This window comes from Miniopterus natalensis, chromosome 1, assembly GCF_054644295.1.
Source record: "Miniopterus natalensis isolate mMinNat1 chromosome 1, mMinNat1.hap1, whole genome shotgun sequence".
Classification (NCBI taxonomy): Eukaryota; Metazoa; Chordata; class Mammalia; order Chiroptera; family Miniopteridae; genus Miniopterus; species Miniopterus natalensis.
Genome location: NC_142081.1, coordinates 200,987,980 through 201,004,735, shown reverse-complemented (window position 1 = coordinate 201,004,735; position 16,756 = coordinate 200,987,980). Strand labels below are relative to the sequence as shown.

General features: G+C 68.1%; 1 protein-coding gene across 6 annotated transcripts; it reads left to right on the top strand.

Moving 5' to 3' along the window:
* The first annotated feature begins 450 nt into the window (after window positions 1-450).
* Window positions 451-14,818, top strand: FGFR3 (fibroblast growth factor receptor 3). 6 transcript variants are annotated; one of them, XM_087828630.1, is made up of 17 exons: window positions 451-630; window positions 5,247-5,516; window positions 5,787-5,840; window positions 7,202-7,371; window positions 7,448-7,571; window positions 7,654-7,844; window positions 9,525-9,669; window positions 10,409-10,596; window positions 10,820-10,965; window positions 11,377-11,498; window positions 11,580-11,690; window positions 11,799-11,989; window positions 12,105-12,227; window positions 12,305-12,375; window positions 12,611-12,748; window positions 12,865-12,970; window positions 13,055-14,818. In XM_087828630.1, the coding sequence occupies exons 1-17, from the start codon at window positions 522-524 to the stop codon at window positions 13,199-13,201; spliced, it is 2,406 nt and encodes an 801-aa protein (XP_087684756.1). In that variant the 5' UTR covers window positions 451-521; the 3' UTR covers window positions 13,202-14,818. The 6 variants fall into 6 exon arrangements, with proteins under 6 accessions (XP_087684756.1, XP_087684754.1, XP_087684768.1 ...); XM_087828628.1 differs by having other exon boundaries at window positions 10,817-10,965; XM_087828642.1 differs by lacking the exon at window positions 9,525-9,669 and adding an exon at window positions 8,738-8,888.
* Window positions 14,819-16,756: the final 1,938 nt, after the last annotated feature.

The following is a 16,756-nucleotide window of genomic DNA, read 5'->3' as shown; positions in this document are numbered from 1 at the left end:
CGGGCGTCGGGCCGGCGGCCGGGGCGAGGAAGGGAGGCAGCGCGCAGCGAGCGGGGCGCCGGCGGCCTCCAGGTCGGTGCGCGGGGTCGCGCGGGCGCGGGAGGGGCCGAGGCGAGCGCGCGGCGGGGCCGGAGCGCACGGCCGCTCGCATCGCGCGCGGTGCCCGCCGCGGGCCCGGCCGGGGCGCGGGCTTCCCGCTCTGGAAAGTTTGCCGCCGCCGCCGCCCTGGGAGGGCTCTGCAGCAGCCAGGGAGGGAAGGGGGAGGAGGGAGGGACCGCGGCGGGGAGGAGGCGGCCGGCGCCAGGCGGCCCGCGAGCGCTGGGCGGCGGCGGGCGGGGCGGCCGGGGGTCGTGGGGCCGGCGCGGGACCCGGCCCCCGCGGCGTTCGCCCCCGCGCGCCCGGTCACAAGCCGCTCGCCTCCCGCAGACCCCCGAGCGGCGCCCGCCTCCCGCCGGGGCCGGAGCCGGACCATGGGACGCACGCCCGCGCGCACCGCCTGAGGACGCCGCGGCCCCCCCGCGATGGGCTCCCCGGCTTGGGCTCTTGCTCTCTGCGTGGCCGTGGCGGTCGTGACCGGCGCCGCCTCGGGGCCCCCGGGCGCGGAGCAGCGCGTCGTGCGGAGAGTGGCAGGTAAGGGGACGGACGGACGGGTCCGGGGAGGGGTCCGGGGCCCCGGCGGGCGGAGGCGTCGCGGCCCGGGAGCGGGCGCCCGGGTGAGTGGGTGGCGCCGATCCGAGTGGGCCCGCGGGCGCGCCGCGGACTGGCACCGCGGGGCGCGTGCCCTGGTTGCTGTCGCCCTTCCTCCCTGGGGATCGCCGCCAGCCCTGGCACGGCCGTGCGTGGGGCGCCCGGACCCGCGGGGCTACCACCCAGCGCGAGGCGGCCGCGGGCGCCGGGCTCGGAGGTGGCGGCCGCAGCCCCCGCCCGCGCCCCCCCGGGGCGCGCAGCCTGCCGGAGGCGCCGTCGGAGGGCGCGGGGGCTGCGTCTCCACAGCCCCCATTGTTATTCCGCGGGTTCCGCAGGGACGGAAAGTTTCTATTGTTGGTACCCAGCCCCCCCTCGGGCCCCAGTTCACGGCCAGCTTCGCCCGAAGCGAGGGACCGGACTTTGGAGGGAGGGGAGGGTGAGAGTGCGTCCGCCCCTCGCCCCCGGTGCCCGCCTGTGGAGGCGATCCTGCCAGTGCCTCCGTGCCCACCGCGCTGCCATGCCCCGTGGATGCGGGTGTCTGCCCCCAAGCGGTGCGCACGGGCCGGGGGCGCGGCGCCGGGAGGAGATGGATCTGCTGGGAACCGGAGCCGCGGGCCGGCCGGTGGTCGCGACCAGCGGGACGTCGTTGGGTGTCCAGGGGCCCCGGCCGCGGGGCGAGGCAGCGGAGGGGCGGGAGCGTGTCTGAGCCACGCTGCGCCCGCACACGCGCCCCGGCGCCCGAGGCGCAACCCGCGGCCCCGCAGCCCGGCCGGGCGCTCCCGGTGCCGCCCGCGCGCGCCTCCGGACTCGGGCGGCGGGGCCGAGACGCGTGGCCGGGCCGCCCTTGGGACGGTCCCGGGGGGGCGCGGGGCTGCGTGCGCCCCGCCTCCTGCCCGCGCCGCGCGGAGGGCCCTGCGCTGAGCTCGCGCCCCACCCGGCGCCCGAACAGCCGCCCCTTTGTACCCGCGGCCACAGGCGCGCACTGACGGCGGCGCCGCGCGGGGCGGTGTGAGCGCGGCGGCCGCGGGCGCGCGGGGCGGGAGGCGGCGGGCGGGGCGCAGGCAGATGGCGGCCGCCCCCCCGCGCCCCCCGCGCCCCTTTCTCCCGCGGCGGCCGCAGGCTCCCGGAACAATGTCATTTTTTTATGAATGAAAGTGGGCCCGGCGCCTGAATGCGCGTGTCATTCAGCGGCGTGACAGGGCCGTCGGGAGGTCAGCGCGCCCTTTTAGCGCCCGCCCGCTTCCAGGGCGCGGGGCCGCCGCGGGAGCCCCGCATTAGCATTCCCATTCGCATTCAGAGAGAGGGGGGACTCCCTACGGCTGGGGAATGCCGGCCAGCCCCGGGGGAGGGGCGGGCTCGGACCCTCGCGGGACCCCTGCGGCGCGGGGGGCTCCCCAGCCCCCCTTCTTCCCCGACCTGGCTGCGCTCCGGGGTCGGTCCCGGGACCGGGGCCCGCGACGCCCCCGCCGGATTCGGGCCTCGGCCGGGGCTCGGGAGGCCCCTCGGGGCGCGGGGGGCGCTGGGGGACCGGGGGGACCGGCCCTTCCCTCCCCCCTCCGCCCCCGCAGCAGAGCTGGCGAAACAGGTAGTGAGTGGATAGGTCAATAAACTTAATCCGGTTCCTTAAAGAGATGGGCTGGGCAGGAAAAATACAAAGCCCTCTTGAAATTTCCAGAGGTCCCCGCTGGCCTCCCCGGGGAGCGCAAGTAGCCAGAGCTGCTGGGGTCAAGGGCGGGGGGAAGGCGGCGCACGCGGCCGCCCCGGCCCCCCCAGGCCCCCTGGCCACCCCCGGCCTCCCCGTGGGGTCCTGCTCTCCTTTGGGGGCCTGGGCAGGGTCCCCCTTCCCCCCAGGAAGGGAGGTTGATGGGAGCCGCGGGAGGCTGACCCCACCCAGCCAGGGGGGTCTGGAGGGCGCAGGGCATTTCCCAGAAGGCCCCGGCTGCACCTCTCCACCTCCTGCACTGCCCGGCTGGACTTTGAGCCTCTGGGGCCTCTGGGTGGTTCATTAACCTGGGCTGAGCCCCAGGCTGGACTTGTGGCCTCTGAGCCCCTGCACTGAGTCCAGCAGCGCCCCCTCCCTCCGTGGCCTCAGGGCCCACTTGGGGTCTGTCGCCCTAAGAATGTCCAGCCTCAGAAAAACCCTTGTGAGGGTTTCTTTGAACCAAACTGGAGACAATTGTCGGGAAGTAAAATCTCAACCGGAGGAGGAAATGCTCTGGAGACTTTAGAACCAAAGTAGGGACATCTCTGAGATCGGATGGAGAGCGAAACGGAGAGACTCCACTTTTACTCTGGTGGGTACAGGCTAGTTAACCTTTACCGGGATGCGGGCCCCGGATGTGCCTCGGAGGGGCCTGGAACAGCAGATCGCTCTGATACTTCAGATGTGTTATCTTAGGTGCACAAAGAATGGACGATTTCAAAGCTAAAGACTGACCTTTGAGAAGGAAGCTACAGGCCTGGGACGTGACTCCCCACCACCACCCGTGTTTAGTTAGGGATTTTTATGTTCAGACTACCCTCTGCGGTTTTCTCTGGCCTCTGGGCCCGTCTTCCCCTGAGCTTGTCAGGTTTAGTGTGTGGCCCCCTTTTTTGTCCACAGACCCCATTTTACAATTGAATCTAGAGAGGAAAGAGGGGTCTCCCTGAAGAGGTGGGACCAGTCTACCCAAGCTGGTTTGGGGAGACCCCCCACAGCCCCACACCGCCCTGAGTGATTTACAAGTAAATGAGGTGTGAATGGAGCCTCTTCTGGCTGGGAGGGGAGGGGGCTCCCTGACCCCAGGCCCTGCTTGGGGCCTCAAGGCTGTCAGCTGCCCACCGGCTCTGGGTGGCCTCCTGGAGCCTCGGTTTCCTCACCTGTCCAAGAAGACTGGTAATGGAAGGGTTGTTGGGAGGATTAGGCTGCGGATAATCCTGTAAGCCCTCATTAGCCCGCCCAGCCACCGGATCCCCCCCCTTTTTTTTCTGACTTTGTTACGAAACTTTTCAGAATGTTTCCGGGTGGGGAGGCTGGAACCTTTGCCCCAGGGGCCTGGGTCCCTCTGTGGTGCCTCCTCCCCTGGGTTCTTTAAAAGCCTGAACCTGGCTGTAGGTCCCATACTGGGGAGAGGGGCGGGAAGCTTCCGTACTCCGGAACCCAGAGCTTTGCTCCTCTGAACACTGGTGGCCTCGGGGCCTTTGAGTCAGGTCTGAGTTTAATGCCCCTCTCCATGTGCCCCTGCCTGACACCACCCACTCAGCCGCTGCTGGTTCTCCCCAGGGCCCCCCACTGGATCTGCAGGGGTGGAGACTCTGCTGGGGTCTGACCTGGTCTGGGAGGCCCCTGCAGGCGCCCAGCTGGGCTGGGTGGTGGGCAGGGCAGGGCTCAGCCCCTCAGCCCCACTCTGGCAGATGGCTGCCAGGCACGGCTGGCCCTGGGGTGCTCTGTGTCCCCCCAGCCCCCTGCTGGACCAGGCTGAAGCAAATACTTGTGCAGATGGCTTGACCTGCCTCACTGCCCAGACCAAACCGGAACCAACTGCTGTTGCCCTTGGGCTGGGGCCTGGGGCTGAGGCTGCTGTACCAGCCGGTCCTTGGCCTTCTGGGGGGCCTCCATCGGCTCTCCACACTGGGTGGTCCCCGCAGGACATGGTGGCCAGGACTGGGGGGCTGGCGGACAGGCCAGGTACCCTCAGACTGTGGGGTGCCCAGGGACGCAGACTCTGGACACTTGCGGACACCTTTCTGGTGGGCACAGGGCTTATGAGGACGCCTGAGGTGGGTGGGCAGAGTTGGGCCTGTCCCGGGAGCCAGGGACCAGAGGGGCAGCTGGGCCCTCGAATCTAGGCCACGCGTCGGCAGAATGACAAGTAATGGAGCAGCGGGCCCAGCTGGGTGGGGAAGGAGGCCTGTGCCCGTGGTACCACCCAGCCCTGTCCTGGGCCCTAAGCCCGGGCTGCCCGCCTGCTCTGGGCATTGTCTGGCCCTGGCAAGGAGGACTGGGGGTGGTGGTCAGCCTGGCCACTGGTGTGTCCCTGGGTCTCGGGCCTCGCTGGCCTCCTGGGAACTGGGCAGCTGCTGGTGTGGCGAGGTGGGCCCCTTGGCCTGGCTCTGAGGGCTGCCCCTAGCCTGTGACGTCGGCTGTGAAATGGGGGAACCAGGCCCCTTCATCCCAAATGCAGAAGGGGCTTTTTATTTCTACATGGTTGAAAACGCTCAAAGGAAGGGTACTTCCTGACCCTGTGAGATGAGATTTCGGGTTCATAAATAAAGTCCTGTTGGTGGGGCCACGCACAGAAGGGGAGCAGCGGCAGAGCTGTCCCTGGGCCCAGGCCGGTGGGCAGGGCTGGCGGTGCTCCGGCCGTCCGCAGGGTGGTTTGTGGGACCCGAGGCTCTGGCTGCAGATCCTCCCGTCATCCAGACTCGCTCGGGCCCTGCCCAGCCCCCAGACACCCTCCGGCCGCAGCCCGAGTTGGCATGTCTGTGAGGCGGGTGCCGTGATGCCTCCTGGGGGTGTGAGCACTCAGCGTTCTTGGTTTGGGGGGTACCTTCCTCATGGTCACCTCCCTTGCCCACAGAGGTCCCGGAACCTGAGCCCCCGGAGCAGGAGCAGCTGGTCTTCGGCAGTGGGGACACCGTGGAGCTGAGCTGCCACTTGCCTGCAGGGGCTCCCACGGGGCCTACCGTCTGGGTTAAGGATGGGGCAGGGCTGGCGCCCTCGGACCGCATCCTGGTGGCGCCACAGCGGTTGCAGGTGCTCAACGCCTCCCATGAGGACGCCGGGGCCTACAGCTGCCGGCAGAGGCTCACCCAGCGGGTTCTGTGCTACTTCAGCGTGCGCGTGACAGGTGGGTGCCGCTGAGCATCCCGGGCGGCTGGGGTCTCGGGCAGGGCACCTGAATGGCCCCTGGTGGAGAGGAGGGCACCCCCTCGATGGCGCTGTGTCCTGAGGGACAAGCCCCCTGGGCCTCTCGGGCAGGCCAGAGACAAACCAGGAGAGGACACAGCCGAGGAGCGGCTGGTGCCTGGATGCCGAGGCCCAACATGGGCCCTCCACACCCCCTGTCGTGGGCGCTGGGCACGGCCCCATCTCCATGCCCCTCTTCCCTGTGCTACAGATGCCCCATCCTCAGGAGATGAGGAAGATGAAGAAGATGAGGCAGAAGACACAGGTGAGGCCAGGTTCTAGGCTCCTGGGGCTGGTTGGCGCTGGGGGGACCTGCTTCCCCCAGGCAAGCCCCACCCTCCCCAAGGATGGGGCCACTTGCTCATGAGACAAGTGAGAGACCGAGCCCTGGGTACCACCTGTTTTGGGCATGAGTTGGGGTCCCCTGAGCGTGAGGTGGCACTGGCTGCCTGCCCTGAGCTCTCGGGGTGGGGCACAGGGTGTTGAGGAGACTGAGGCCCGGGGCTGGGGGCCGTGAGGCCTGTGGAGGAACTGGCTGGGGGAGGTGGGCAGCAGGGGCCCTCTGGGGTCCAGTGGGCACAGAGGTGAGGAGCCAGCCAGAGGGAGGAGCTAGGTGGCGATCGAGAGGCAGAGTCTCGGGCAGGGGCCTGTGGGAGCCAGGTGCGGGGCTCACGCGGCTCCGCCTCGGAGATGGGCTCCAGGAGGGCTCCTCCTGCCCCGGGGTCTGCCGGTGTCTCCTCTGCCCTTTGTCCACCAGGAGGTTCGGAGCAAACTGCCTGCCAGTTGCCCCCTCTGGCCCTCTCCTGCTCACATGCTCCTGGTGTCCCCACCGGCCCGGCCGTCTCAGGCTGCGGGCTGGTGCCCCTCAGCTTGGCTCAGGGATGCAGGGCCGCCTTCTCACCGCTCCCTGGGCTCTGCCGCCCCAGCCCTCGGACCCCGGATACCTGGGAGGCTCCTCTTCCCAGCGTCTGTCCAAACTGCTACCACCTGGGACTCGCGCCCTCTGTGGGGGGGCCGCGTGGGGGGCAGCAGGCTTGGGGGGTGCCTGCCCGGCTTCCCCGCAGCAGGAATGCAGCCAAGAGGCGGAGAAAAACCAGTCGGGCTCCAGGGGCGGTGGTGGGAGGGGTGGGGCAGGGCAGCCCTAAAATCAGGGTGGGGGGCGGGGCCTCTGGCCGTCATGTCACTGCCACGTCACCCTGACCCACCTGCTGCCCTATGGGCCCTGGAGCGCTGCAGAGGGCGGCCCAGGGTCTCACCCAGGCACCCGAGCGCCTCCAAGGCTCCTGGTTCTCGGGGTGGCTGTGCCCGGCCTCCTGGTAACTGCTCCTGAGGCTGGGCCCTGCTTGTCCATCAGCTGAGCTTCCTGACCCGGGCAGGCCTGGCCGGTCTGCCAGCCGGGTGGTGGGTGGGTGCTGCCCCGGGAGATGGCTCCTGCCCTGAAGGCTCCGGGGCCGGTGGGCAGGAAGCGCAGGGACCCTGTGGCCTGGCTTTGAGGTTGCCGGGCGTTGATGCGTCAGACGGGCCCTCGAAAGGCCAGCGGCTCCCTGCGGAGGGCAACGGGCTGGAGGGGCGGGCGGTGGGCCTGGCCCCCCCCGGGCACGGCCTTCACGTGCCCCTTGCCAGCAGGGGCCCCTTACTGGACACGGCCCGAGCGGATGGAGAAGAAGCTGCTGGCCGTGCCTGCCGCCAACACCGTGCGCTTCCGCTGCCCGGCTGCGGGCAACCCCACCCCCTCCATCTCCTGGTTGAAGAACGGCAAGGAATTCCGGGGCGAGCACCGCATCGGGGGCATCAAGGTGGGCCCGGCGGGTGGCGTGGCCTCGGGCGGGGGGCCCTGGCCTGCCGCCCGCTCACCCGCGCGTCCGCCCGCAGCTGCGCCACCAGCAGTGGAGCCTGGTCATGGAGAGCGTGGTTCCCTCGGACCGTGGCAACTACACCTGCGTCGTGCAGAACAAGTTCGGCAGCATCCGGCAGACCTACACCCTGGACGTGCTGGGTGAGGCCCGGGCCACGGAGGAGCAGGGGGGCCGGGCCGGGCCGGGCCGCCCCCGAGCCCCCGTCTGTCCGTCTGTTCCCAGAGCGCTCTCCGCACCGGCCCATCCTGCAGGCGGGGCTGCCGGCCAACCAGACGGCCGTGCTGGGCAGCGACGTGGAGTTCCACTGCAAGGTGTACAGTGACGCCCAGCCCCACATCCAGTGGCTCAAGCACGTGGAGGTGAACGGCAGCAAAGTGGGGCCGGACGGCACACCCTACGTCACCGTGCTCAAGGTAGGCGCCGCCCGGGGCTGGCGGGAGCAGGGTTGGGCCGGTGTCCCGGGTTGGGGGGTTCTGTTGGGCTCTCCAGCGAGTCCTCCGTTTCCCCGTCTGCTCTCAGGGTTGGTCTCGGCCCTGGAGGTGGGCTTGCGGGTGGCCCCCGGGGGTGGGCTCAGCTCAAGGACCCCGGGCAGCGGGTGGCGGCGGAGTCCACTCAGCGCCCTCTGGGTCCGGGAGCCTGGACGGTGCTCCTCGAGTTGGAGGCGGCCGCGGGGCTTGAGTGTCGTCCGTGTGTGCGGAGCGGCTCCCCACGCAGGCTGCCTCTCAGCCGAGGGGCAGGACAGCCTCAGCTTGGTTCCCATGGCTCCGGGGCGGGGGCCACCCGAGTTGGGACGGTTGCGACACTTGCAGCCCAAAGAGAAACATCTGTTTTAGAGATGAGACAGGCCGACGGGGGGGGGAGCAGGGGCTCAGGGAGAGGCTGGCTGGCCCCATCGGACGGTGTCTCTGCACCCTGGTCGGCACGTGAGCTGTCTGGGGTGTCACCGCAGGCCCCGCCTGGGCTCCCCAGGGGTGGGCGGTCCGAGCACCGGCCCCAGAGGGCCTCTCCGGGGTGCCTGCCAGGGCCGTGCTCTGTGCCGGGGACGGCGGATGCAGGGAAGGCGCGTCCTGCGGAACCACAGTCTCCCGCCGTGAGGTGCCCGCACGCCTCCTCCAGGCAGCCTTCCGGGCCGGCACAACCCCATTCAATCCGCGGGGGTCTCCCGCTTCCTGCCGTGGAGCCTCGGGGTCTGGGGCTGCCCTCCCGGTGGGGTCTTGACCTGGACCGAGGGCCGTTCCTGCGCAGCCACCCCGTGCCCGGCCGGGCCTCCGCGAGCACCCCTGAGCCGGGTCTCTTGTCCCCGCAGTCCTGGATCAGTGAGAGTGTGGAGGCCGACGCGCGCCTCCGCCTGGCCAATGTGTCCGAGCGCGACGGGGGCGAGTACCTCTGTCGAGCCTCCAATTTCATAGGCGTGTCTGAGAAGGCCTTTTGGCTGCGCGTTCGCGGGCCCCGAGCAGGTAACGACTCTGTCCCACGCCTGCCTGGCACGCCGAGCTCCAGCTCCGACGCCCTGGCCACGCGCCCACTGCACGCCCGCCCCGCTCGCTCCCCACCCCGCCGCTCGCTCGCTGCACGCGGTCACCTCTGCAAGCTGGCCCTCCGGCCCCCGCGCGGCCGGCCGCCCGGAGCCCCGTGGCCTGCGGACCCGCCTGCGCCCGTGCCACCCCCGGAAGGCCCTCAGCCCGGCCGTGCCCCTCCCCGAGCCTCTGCTTTCCTCTCTGGCCCCTGGATCCGCTGCCTGCTCACGTCTCGCTCGCCCGTCCATCTGTCTGTCCGCCTGCCCGCCTGCCTGTCGTTCCCCGCCCCCCGCCCCGGCCCAGTGTCTGCGCTAACCCCGCACGCCGCTGGCCGCAGTGCTGGCCCCACGCCTGGCGCTCACCTGGGACAGAGGACTCGCCGGTGAAGGGACTGGCTTCGGGCTCGGTGTGGATGCACAAGGAGGAGGCCCCGTGGCCGCCGTGGCGGCGGCCGTGGCCGTGGTGGTGGCGGCGTTTCCTTTGCAGCCTGGCTGGACCGTCGCCGCGTGGACTGTGGCTCTCGTGCCCGTGGGGGGTGCTGGCGCTTGCCTATCGCGCTCTGTTCTCTCGTTGTAGACGGCGGGCGCTAACACCACGGACAAGGAGCTAGAGGTTCTGTCCTTGCGCAATGTCACCTTTGAGGACGCGGGGGAGTACACGTGTCTGGCGGGCAATTCTATCGGGTTTTCCCATCACTCTGCGTGGCTGGTGGTGCTGCCAGGTACTGGCTCCTGCTGCTGCTTGCTCTGCGCCGGTCTCGGGGTCGCTGGCTTCGGACATGCCAGAGCTGCCAGGGAGAGGCGGGGACCCCCAGGCTCGGGTCCACCGGGCTCCACGCCGGGCCCTGCGCCTGCGGTGGGATAAAAGTCAACCCGGCCCCATCCGGGCCCAAAGGGGCCTCGGTGGGGCCCCCACCCCCGGCTGGGCCCCCAGGAGCCTGTGTGGCAGCTTTGGCGTCTCCCTGGGTGGCGGGCGTGGGTGCTGCTGGCTCCGCTTGGACTCCTTTTCCTGGGCACTTCTTTTTGTTTTCGTTGTTAATTTTCACCGGAGGGTATTTTTTCCATTGGCTTTTAGAGACAGTGGAAGGGGAGGGAGGAGGTGGGGAGACGGAGCGAGAGAAACGTTGACGGTAGAGACACACTGGCCGGTTGCCCCCCACGTGCAGACTGTCCCGGGCCAGGGATGGAACCTGCAACCCAGGTACGTGCCCTTGGCCCGGAATCGCACCTGCGACCCTTTGGTCCGCGGGCTGACGCTCTAACCACTGAGCCAGACCAGCCGGGGCTCTTGGGCACTTCTGACCGCAGGACCCTCACCGAGCGAGGTGTTGAGGCTTCAGCACCCCCACCCGGGGCTGAGCACCCTTCCCTGCCCCCATCGTGCCTGTGGCCCCGGGTGGCCTTGGGCCGTGGGGGCTCCGGCGTGGCCGGGCCAGGCCCCCAACGCCCGTGTCTTTGCAGCGGAGGAGGAGCTGGTGGAGGCTGGCGAGGCCGGCAGCGTGTACGCGGGTGTCCTCAGCTACGGGGTGGGCTTTCTGCTGTTCATCCTGCTGGTGGCCGCCGTGACGCTCTGCCGCCTGCGCAGCCCCCCCAAGAAGGGCCTGGCTCCGACCGTGCACAAGGTTTCCCGCTTCCCGCTCAAGAGACAGGTAACAGAAAGTAGATACCAGGTTCCAAGCTGCCTGTCTGCTGCCCAGCTACCTAGGCCCCCTGCCCCCTGCGCTTCCCGGCTTCCGAGCTCAGGGACACCCGGTGGTGTGGGAGGCCCCGGGATTCCCATCTCTGCAGAGGGTGGGCCCTGCCTTCCTGGGGCTACCCCCCCCCCCGTGGTGCGGCCCCGTGGCACCAACCTGCCCCTGACGACCCAAGCAGGTGTCCTTGGAGTCCAACTCGTCCATGAACTCCAACACGCCGCTGGTGCGAATCGCCCGGCTGTCCTCAGGGGAGGGCCCCACGCTGGCCAACGTCTCTGAGCTTGAACTGCCTGCCGACCCCAAGTGGGAGCTGCCCCGGGCCCGGTCAGTGGTGGAGACGGGACATTGTGTGCCGGGGCCCTGATCTGATGGGGGGTGGGGGGTACATGCGGGGTGGGTCCCCAGGTGGGGAGGCCGCCGTCCAGGGACCTGATTGGACTCAGGAGTCAGGTCGGAATCAAGGCAACTTGGATGTGAGGCTGGTGGAGGAGGCCTGGCCTCAGAAGGGTGCTCCTAGGGTGGGGCAGTGGGCGAGGACCCCCCCTCTAAGTGCTCTTTCTAGAGGGCGTGGCAGAGGGCCATAGGCCAGAGGGGCAGTGTACTTCGTCCTCGTGAGCAGGGTCCTGGGGACGCGTGTGGAGGGCTTCCTGGAGGCGGTGGTACTGGACCTCTAAGGCTGCCGGGGGCAGGGCTGCGAGTGGCGGGAGTGCTCATTGCCTCTGCTTCTGCCGTCAGGCTCACCCTGGGCAAGCCTCTCGGGGAGGGCTGCTTTGGCCAGGTGGTCATGGCAGAGGCCATTGGCATCGACAAGGACCGGGCCACCAAGCCTGTCACCGTGGCCGTGAAGATGCTGAAAGGTGAGGGAGGTGGGTGGCAGGGGAGCCTGGGCGGGGCGGCTGTGGGCGGCCCTGCCTGATGCCCCCTCGGTCCCCGGGCAGATGACGCCACAGACAAGGACCTCTCGGACCTGGTGTCGGAGATGGAGATGATGAAGATGATTGGGAGACATAAGAACATCATCAACCTGCTGGGCGCCTGCACGCAGGGCGGTGGGTGCCACCGGCAGGGGGCGTCCTGGGCCGTGGGCACCATGCGCGGTGCTCACACGCAGGGCAGCGGGTGGTGAGGCGGCCCCCCTGAGGCACCTGTGCCCACAGGGCCCCTGTATGTGCTGGTGGAGTACGCGGCCAAGGGCAACCTGCGGGAGTACCTGCGGGCCAGGCGGCCCCCGGGCACCGACTACTCCTTCGACACCTGCAAGCTGCCCGAGGAGCAGCTCACCTTCAAAGACCTGGTGTCCTGCGCCTACCAGGTGGCTCGGGGCATGGAGTACCTGGCCTCGCAGAAGGTGAGGGGGTGGGAGGAGAGGCCCCTGGGGGCCAGGGTGGCACTCGAGGCAGGGGCCCCCGGTGGGAGCGGCGGGTGGGGTTGGCCTCAGCCCCGGCCCCCGCCTCTGCCCCCAGTGCATCCACAGGGACCTGGCGGCCCGCAACGTGCTGGTGACCGAGGACAATGTGATGAAGATCGCGGACTTCGGCCTGGCCCGCGACGTGCACAACCTGGACTACTACAAAAAGACAACCAACGTGAGCCTGGCCCAGGCGGGTGGGCGCTGCCAGCCCGGAGGGAGCCTGGCAGACAACCTGCGGTTTCTCCTTCTCAGGGCCGGCTGCCCGTGAAGTGGATGGCGCCCGAGGCCTTGTTCGACCGCGTGTACACCCACCAGAGCGACGTGTACGTGGCCCCCCAGCCCTCAAGGGTTGGTGGGGGCGGGGTGCCGCGAGGGGCCGGGGGCCTGCCCAGGGTGGGGCCACAGAGGCTCTGGGGCAGAGCTGGGTCCTCAGCTGGAGCCCCAGGGCCTCCTGGGCCTCACGCCTCCCCCTCAGCCCCACCTGCCCTGCTCGCATCCAGTGGGGTCTCTTCCGGGACAAGCCGGAGGCTCACGGTGCTGCGTCCCGTCTCCCCCCAGCTGGTCCTTCGGGGTCCTGCTCTGGGAGATCTTCACACTGGGGGGCTCGCCGTACCCCGGCATCCCTGTGGAGGAGCTTTTCAAGCTACTGAAGGAAGGTCACCGCATGGACAAGCCGGCCAACTGCACCCATGACCTGTGAGTGGGCATGCGCTCGGCCACCCTCCCAGTGTCTGTCCACGGCGGGGGTTCCACGGGGCCCTCAGCTCCCGAGGGCTCAGCTCACTGCCCGGGCCGGTGCCTCGCCCCCCCAGGTACATGATCATGCGGGAGTGCTGGCACGCAGTGCCTTCCCAGAGGCCCACCTTCAAGCAGCTGGTGGAGGACCTGGACCGAATCCTCACTGTGACATCCACCGATGTGAGTGCCCGCCCCGCCCGCCCGCCCGCCCGCGTTGGTACGAGCCCGGGGAGGGTGCGCACGCTGACCCCCGCTCGCCCGCAGGAGTACCTGGACCTGTCGGTGCCCTTTGAGCAGTACTCGCCGGGCGGCCAGGACACCCCCAGTTCCAGCTCCTCGGGGGACGACTCCGTGTTTGCCCATGACCTGCTGCCCCCGGCCCCGCCCAGCAGTGGGGGCCCGCAGACGTGAAGGGCCCCGGCCTTCAGGCCGAGCCCCCACCAATGTGAGAGTGGGCCCCAGCCCACCACGCTGCTCTTGGGTGTGTCGTCAACCACTGGGGCCCAGTGGCCCAGGCCCGAGACCTGGCATGGGTGGACGGATGGACAGACAGCTTTGCATCTGTGTGTGCGTGCGTGTGCGTGCGTGTGTGTGTGTGTGTGGGCGTGCGCGTGTGAGAGTCTCGGGGTCCCCGGTGCAGGGGTCCCCGGGGTGCCCGGCCTGCTGTACAATGACCTCCTGGCCACCTGTGCCAGCAGCACCAGGGGGACCGAATGTAGAATGTAAGGGGGCTCCTTCCGAGGGCCCTCCCCAGGCTCCCCTGTCCCTCACTGTCACCCCATAGGGAGCAGCTCCGGGCTCTGGCGTCTCCTCCAGGTGCCCAAGCTGAGCCTGCAGGGAAGCCCCCGCGTGGCGTGCCTCCGACCCAAGTGGCACCTTGCGCCTGGGGGTGAGCGTGAGCACACAGCCCCCACCTCCAGGCCCCCCACCTCCCACCCTGCCCCTCAGGCTGAAATTACGGGTACCTGAAGGCGGGAGCCTTGAACTTCTATCCGAAAGGTTTATTCCAGAGATGAGTGTACATTTATATAAGTAGATGCTGCGTGTGATACACACACATATATATAAATATCTATATGGAAGAAGAAAGGCAGGGACGGCGGGGCACGGGACCCCGGGGGGCCTGGGTGGGAGGCCCCCTGTGGGCGAGTGAGACAGACACAAAAACCGCCAGAAAATCCTGGAGGGGCTCTCTTGGCAGGCACCACAGTTTTGTTTTAAAAATTGTACCTGGACCTGTATATTTGTAAAGGTATTTATGGAACCCCAGACCCCTGCCTCCCACCCCCCCAAAAGCAGCTGTAGTGTTTAACCCACCCCATGGCTGGGGCTTCAGTCTTAACTTATTAACAGCTGAGAAGGTCTGTGCTTCGTTCAGAGGGGCTGCTGAGGGTGTGCCCGGCGCCGGGCACCCCTAGCCCGTACCCTAGGCTGGAGCAGCCCCTCCCACCCAAAGGGTCGTTCGTAGTGTGACGCTGAGTCCAGCGAGGATATTTTCTTTCCTTTGGCCGCCTTTTTTGCAGGGGAATTCGATTACTATAGGATTTTTCTTTAGGAGATTTATTTTTTTGGACTTCAAAGCAAGCTGGTATTTTCGTACAAGTTCTAATTGCCATGTGCTCCGGGCGGGGAGGCCGTTTCTGGGGGGGGGGGGGGGGCGCAGCCCCGCACACAGGCTCAGATGTTATTAGATGTTACAAGTTTATATATATATCTATATATATAATTTATTGAGTTTTTACAAGATGTATTTGCTGTAGATTTAACACTTCTTACGCAATGCTTCTAGACTTTTACAGCCTGGACTGCTACCTTTCAAAGCTTGGGAGAGAAAGCCGTGAATTCAGTTCTGTTACTTTTTTGTACTGTTAATGCCCCCCGAGCTTGGGTGGCTGTTCTCTGCTTGTCAGCGGGCGGGCCTGGCAGGGGCTCGGGGTGGTTTGGTCTCGGCCCCCAACCTTGTGGAGGCCAAAAGGTGTTGCCCCGGGCTGGCAGACAAGCTTTCCAAAAATAAACAGATTCAGTTCAGACCCTGCTGCAGGCTTTCTCTGTGACTCTAAGCAGCTCTGCGTCCTCACTGCCCACCTGGGACAGGTTCCGTCGCCTGCCCGCCCGCCCGCCCGCCCTGAGGAGGGAGGGGTGTCCGGCTGTTGCTGGGACAGTGGGCGCTGGGTGGCCTCCGGCCTGGGACTGGCTGCCTCCGTCACACTGAGAGTCCCAGCACAGGCCTCTGGCTCAGGCCTGGGTAAAGCCAGGGTGACGGTGGGCCCGTGTGTCCGGCTGCGTGGGCATAACACTGACAGGGCGGGGCCTCGGTGTCTTCATGGCCTGGGTTTTGGGTCCCCAACTGCAGGAAATGCGGACAGACTGGTGGTACCCACGGGAGGGGGCAGAGTGAGGAGGGGCTGGGGCCGGCTAAGACCCCAGCTGTCCCAGCTCGTGGAGTCCAGGTAGGCCCTGGGGGTTATGTGCAGACGCCTGCATCTGATTCTGAGGTCTCCCCCTCCTCGCCCCAACCCCTGGCGTTCTGCTTGCCCTGTCAGCTGGGCAGGGGGAGGTTTCTAAGTGGGGCCCCCAAGGAGCCGGCCAGACTGGGAGACCGCTGTCTGCACTGATGGCCACACTCCTGGCCGCCTTCCTGCCCCCCCACCCCGAGGCTGCTGCCCTCCCCTCACAGCTGACGGGGCACGTGGCAGTGATGGCGATTAAGTCTAGGAAGGCTTCCTGGGGGAGGCGGCGGCGCCCAGGTCAAGTGAGGAGACTCGGGTGGATTCGGGGACAGGTGTCATGCAGGCTTCCGCAGATCCTGGAACCCGGCACGGCCCCGGGCTGGCCGGCCCTCCCCGACTCACCCTGCCTCGTAACCCAGTCCTTCCTGTCCCTCCGCACATCTTAGCTATCTTGAGGGACTTGAGTGGAGGAGGTAACTATGGGCTGTGTGAACTACTCTGGCTTCCAAGAAACTTTCGGCCCCTTTGGCTGTGTTCAGCTCACCTGTCCTGGTTCCAGGTAACAGGTGTGGCCCAAGGCCTTGACCCCACTCAGGGAAGCGCTCAGCACCGGGCCGCAAGCCTGACCCTCAGCCCCTCCAGCCTGCCAGAGACCCGTGTTTGTGTCCAGCGCGCTTGGGGACACGCAGTGCTGCGAATGCCCCGCTGGAGGTGGCCGAGCGCGGGCCGGGGCGCCCTCTAGTGTCGGCCTGGCTGCGTCTTCCCTGCGCCCTGTTCCTCTCCCGCCGGCGGGCTGGGCTGGGGTGCGCGCTCAGGGCACCGGGGCCTGGCCACCTGGGGTGTGGGGGTGGCCTCTGGGATGCGGGACAGGGACCTTCAGCCGCAGGCTGGCCGTCTCCAGACCCCACCTGCCCGGCTCCGCCTCCGCGGCCATGGAGGCGGCTCACCTGGCCCCGGGCGCCAGCGTGGCCTTGGGAACCTGGTTCCCAGCCTGTCACTTGCACCTGCCTACCCGGCAAGGCAGCACTGGACACCACCCACGCCCGCGTCCTGTCCCCAGGTGCGTGGGTGAATACGTTCGGACGCTGCTGCCCCGTCTTCAGAAGGCATCCATATAAAACTGTCCCGTCGCCCACAGCGGCGGGGGGTGCTTTCAATCCAGACCCCAATGGCTGCCTCTCCTTAGCGTCCAGTCTGCAACAGGCTGGCCCTTCGTCCCTCTGCTGGTGGCTTTCAGGGGTACAGCCATGTCCTGTGGGAAGCCCGGCTTCCTGGACATGCTGGTGTCTCCCACAGGGGAGGGCAGTGCCTGGGCACAGGGCCCTTGGGTCTCACACCCAGCTCCCCAGGGCTGCAGGGTAGGGTGGGTGGGGTCCGGCATGAAGGCCCCTCTGCTGGAATTCCCGGTAAGAGCTTCCCGTGGACTAATTTCCTCCTGAGAAGAGGGGCTGAATCTAATCCCCGATTTTCACAGGAGGCGGCTAGTGGTGGTCTTTTGATTACAACCGATTCTCTT

What these genes read in the sequence shown, in the direction of transcription:
- FGFR3 (XM_087828635.1), top strand. Translation starts at nt 522, where the DNA reads ATGGGCTCCCCGGCTTGGGCTCTTGCTCTCTGCGTGGCCGTGGCGGTC. An exon ending in AGTACCTGGCCTCGCAGAAG is followed by an intron (nt 11,990 to 12,104) that starts GTGAGGGGGTGG and finishes CTCTGCCCCCAG; the next exon opens with TGCATCCACAGGGACCTGGC. An exon ending in GCCAACTGCACCCATGACCT is followed by an intron (nt 12,749 to 12,864) that starts GTGAGTGGGCAT and finishes TCGCCCCCCCAG; the next exon opens with GTACATGATCATGCGGGAGT.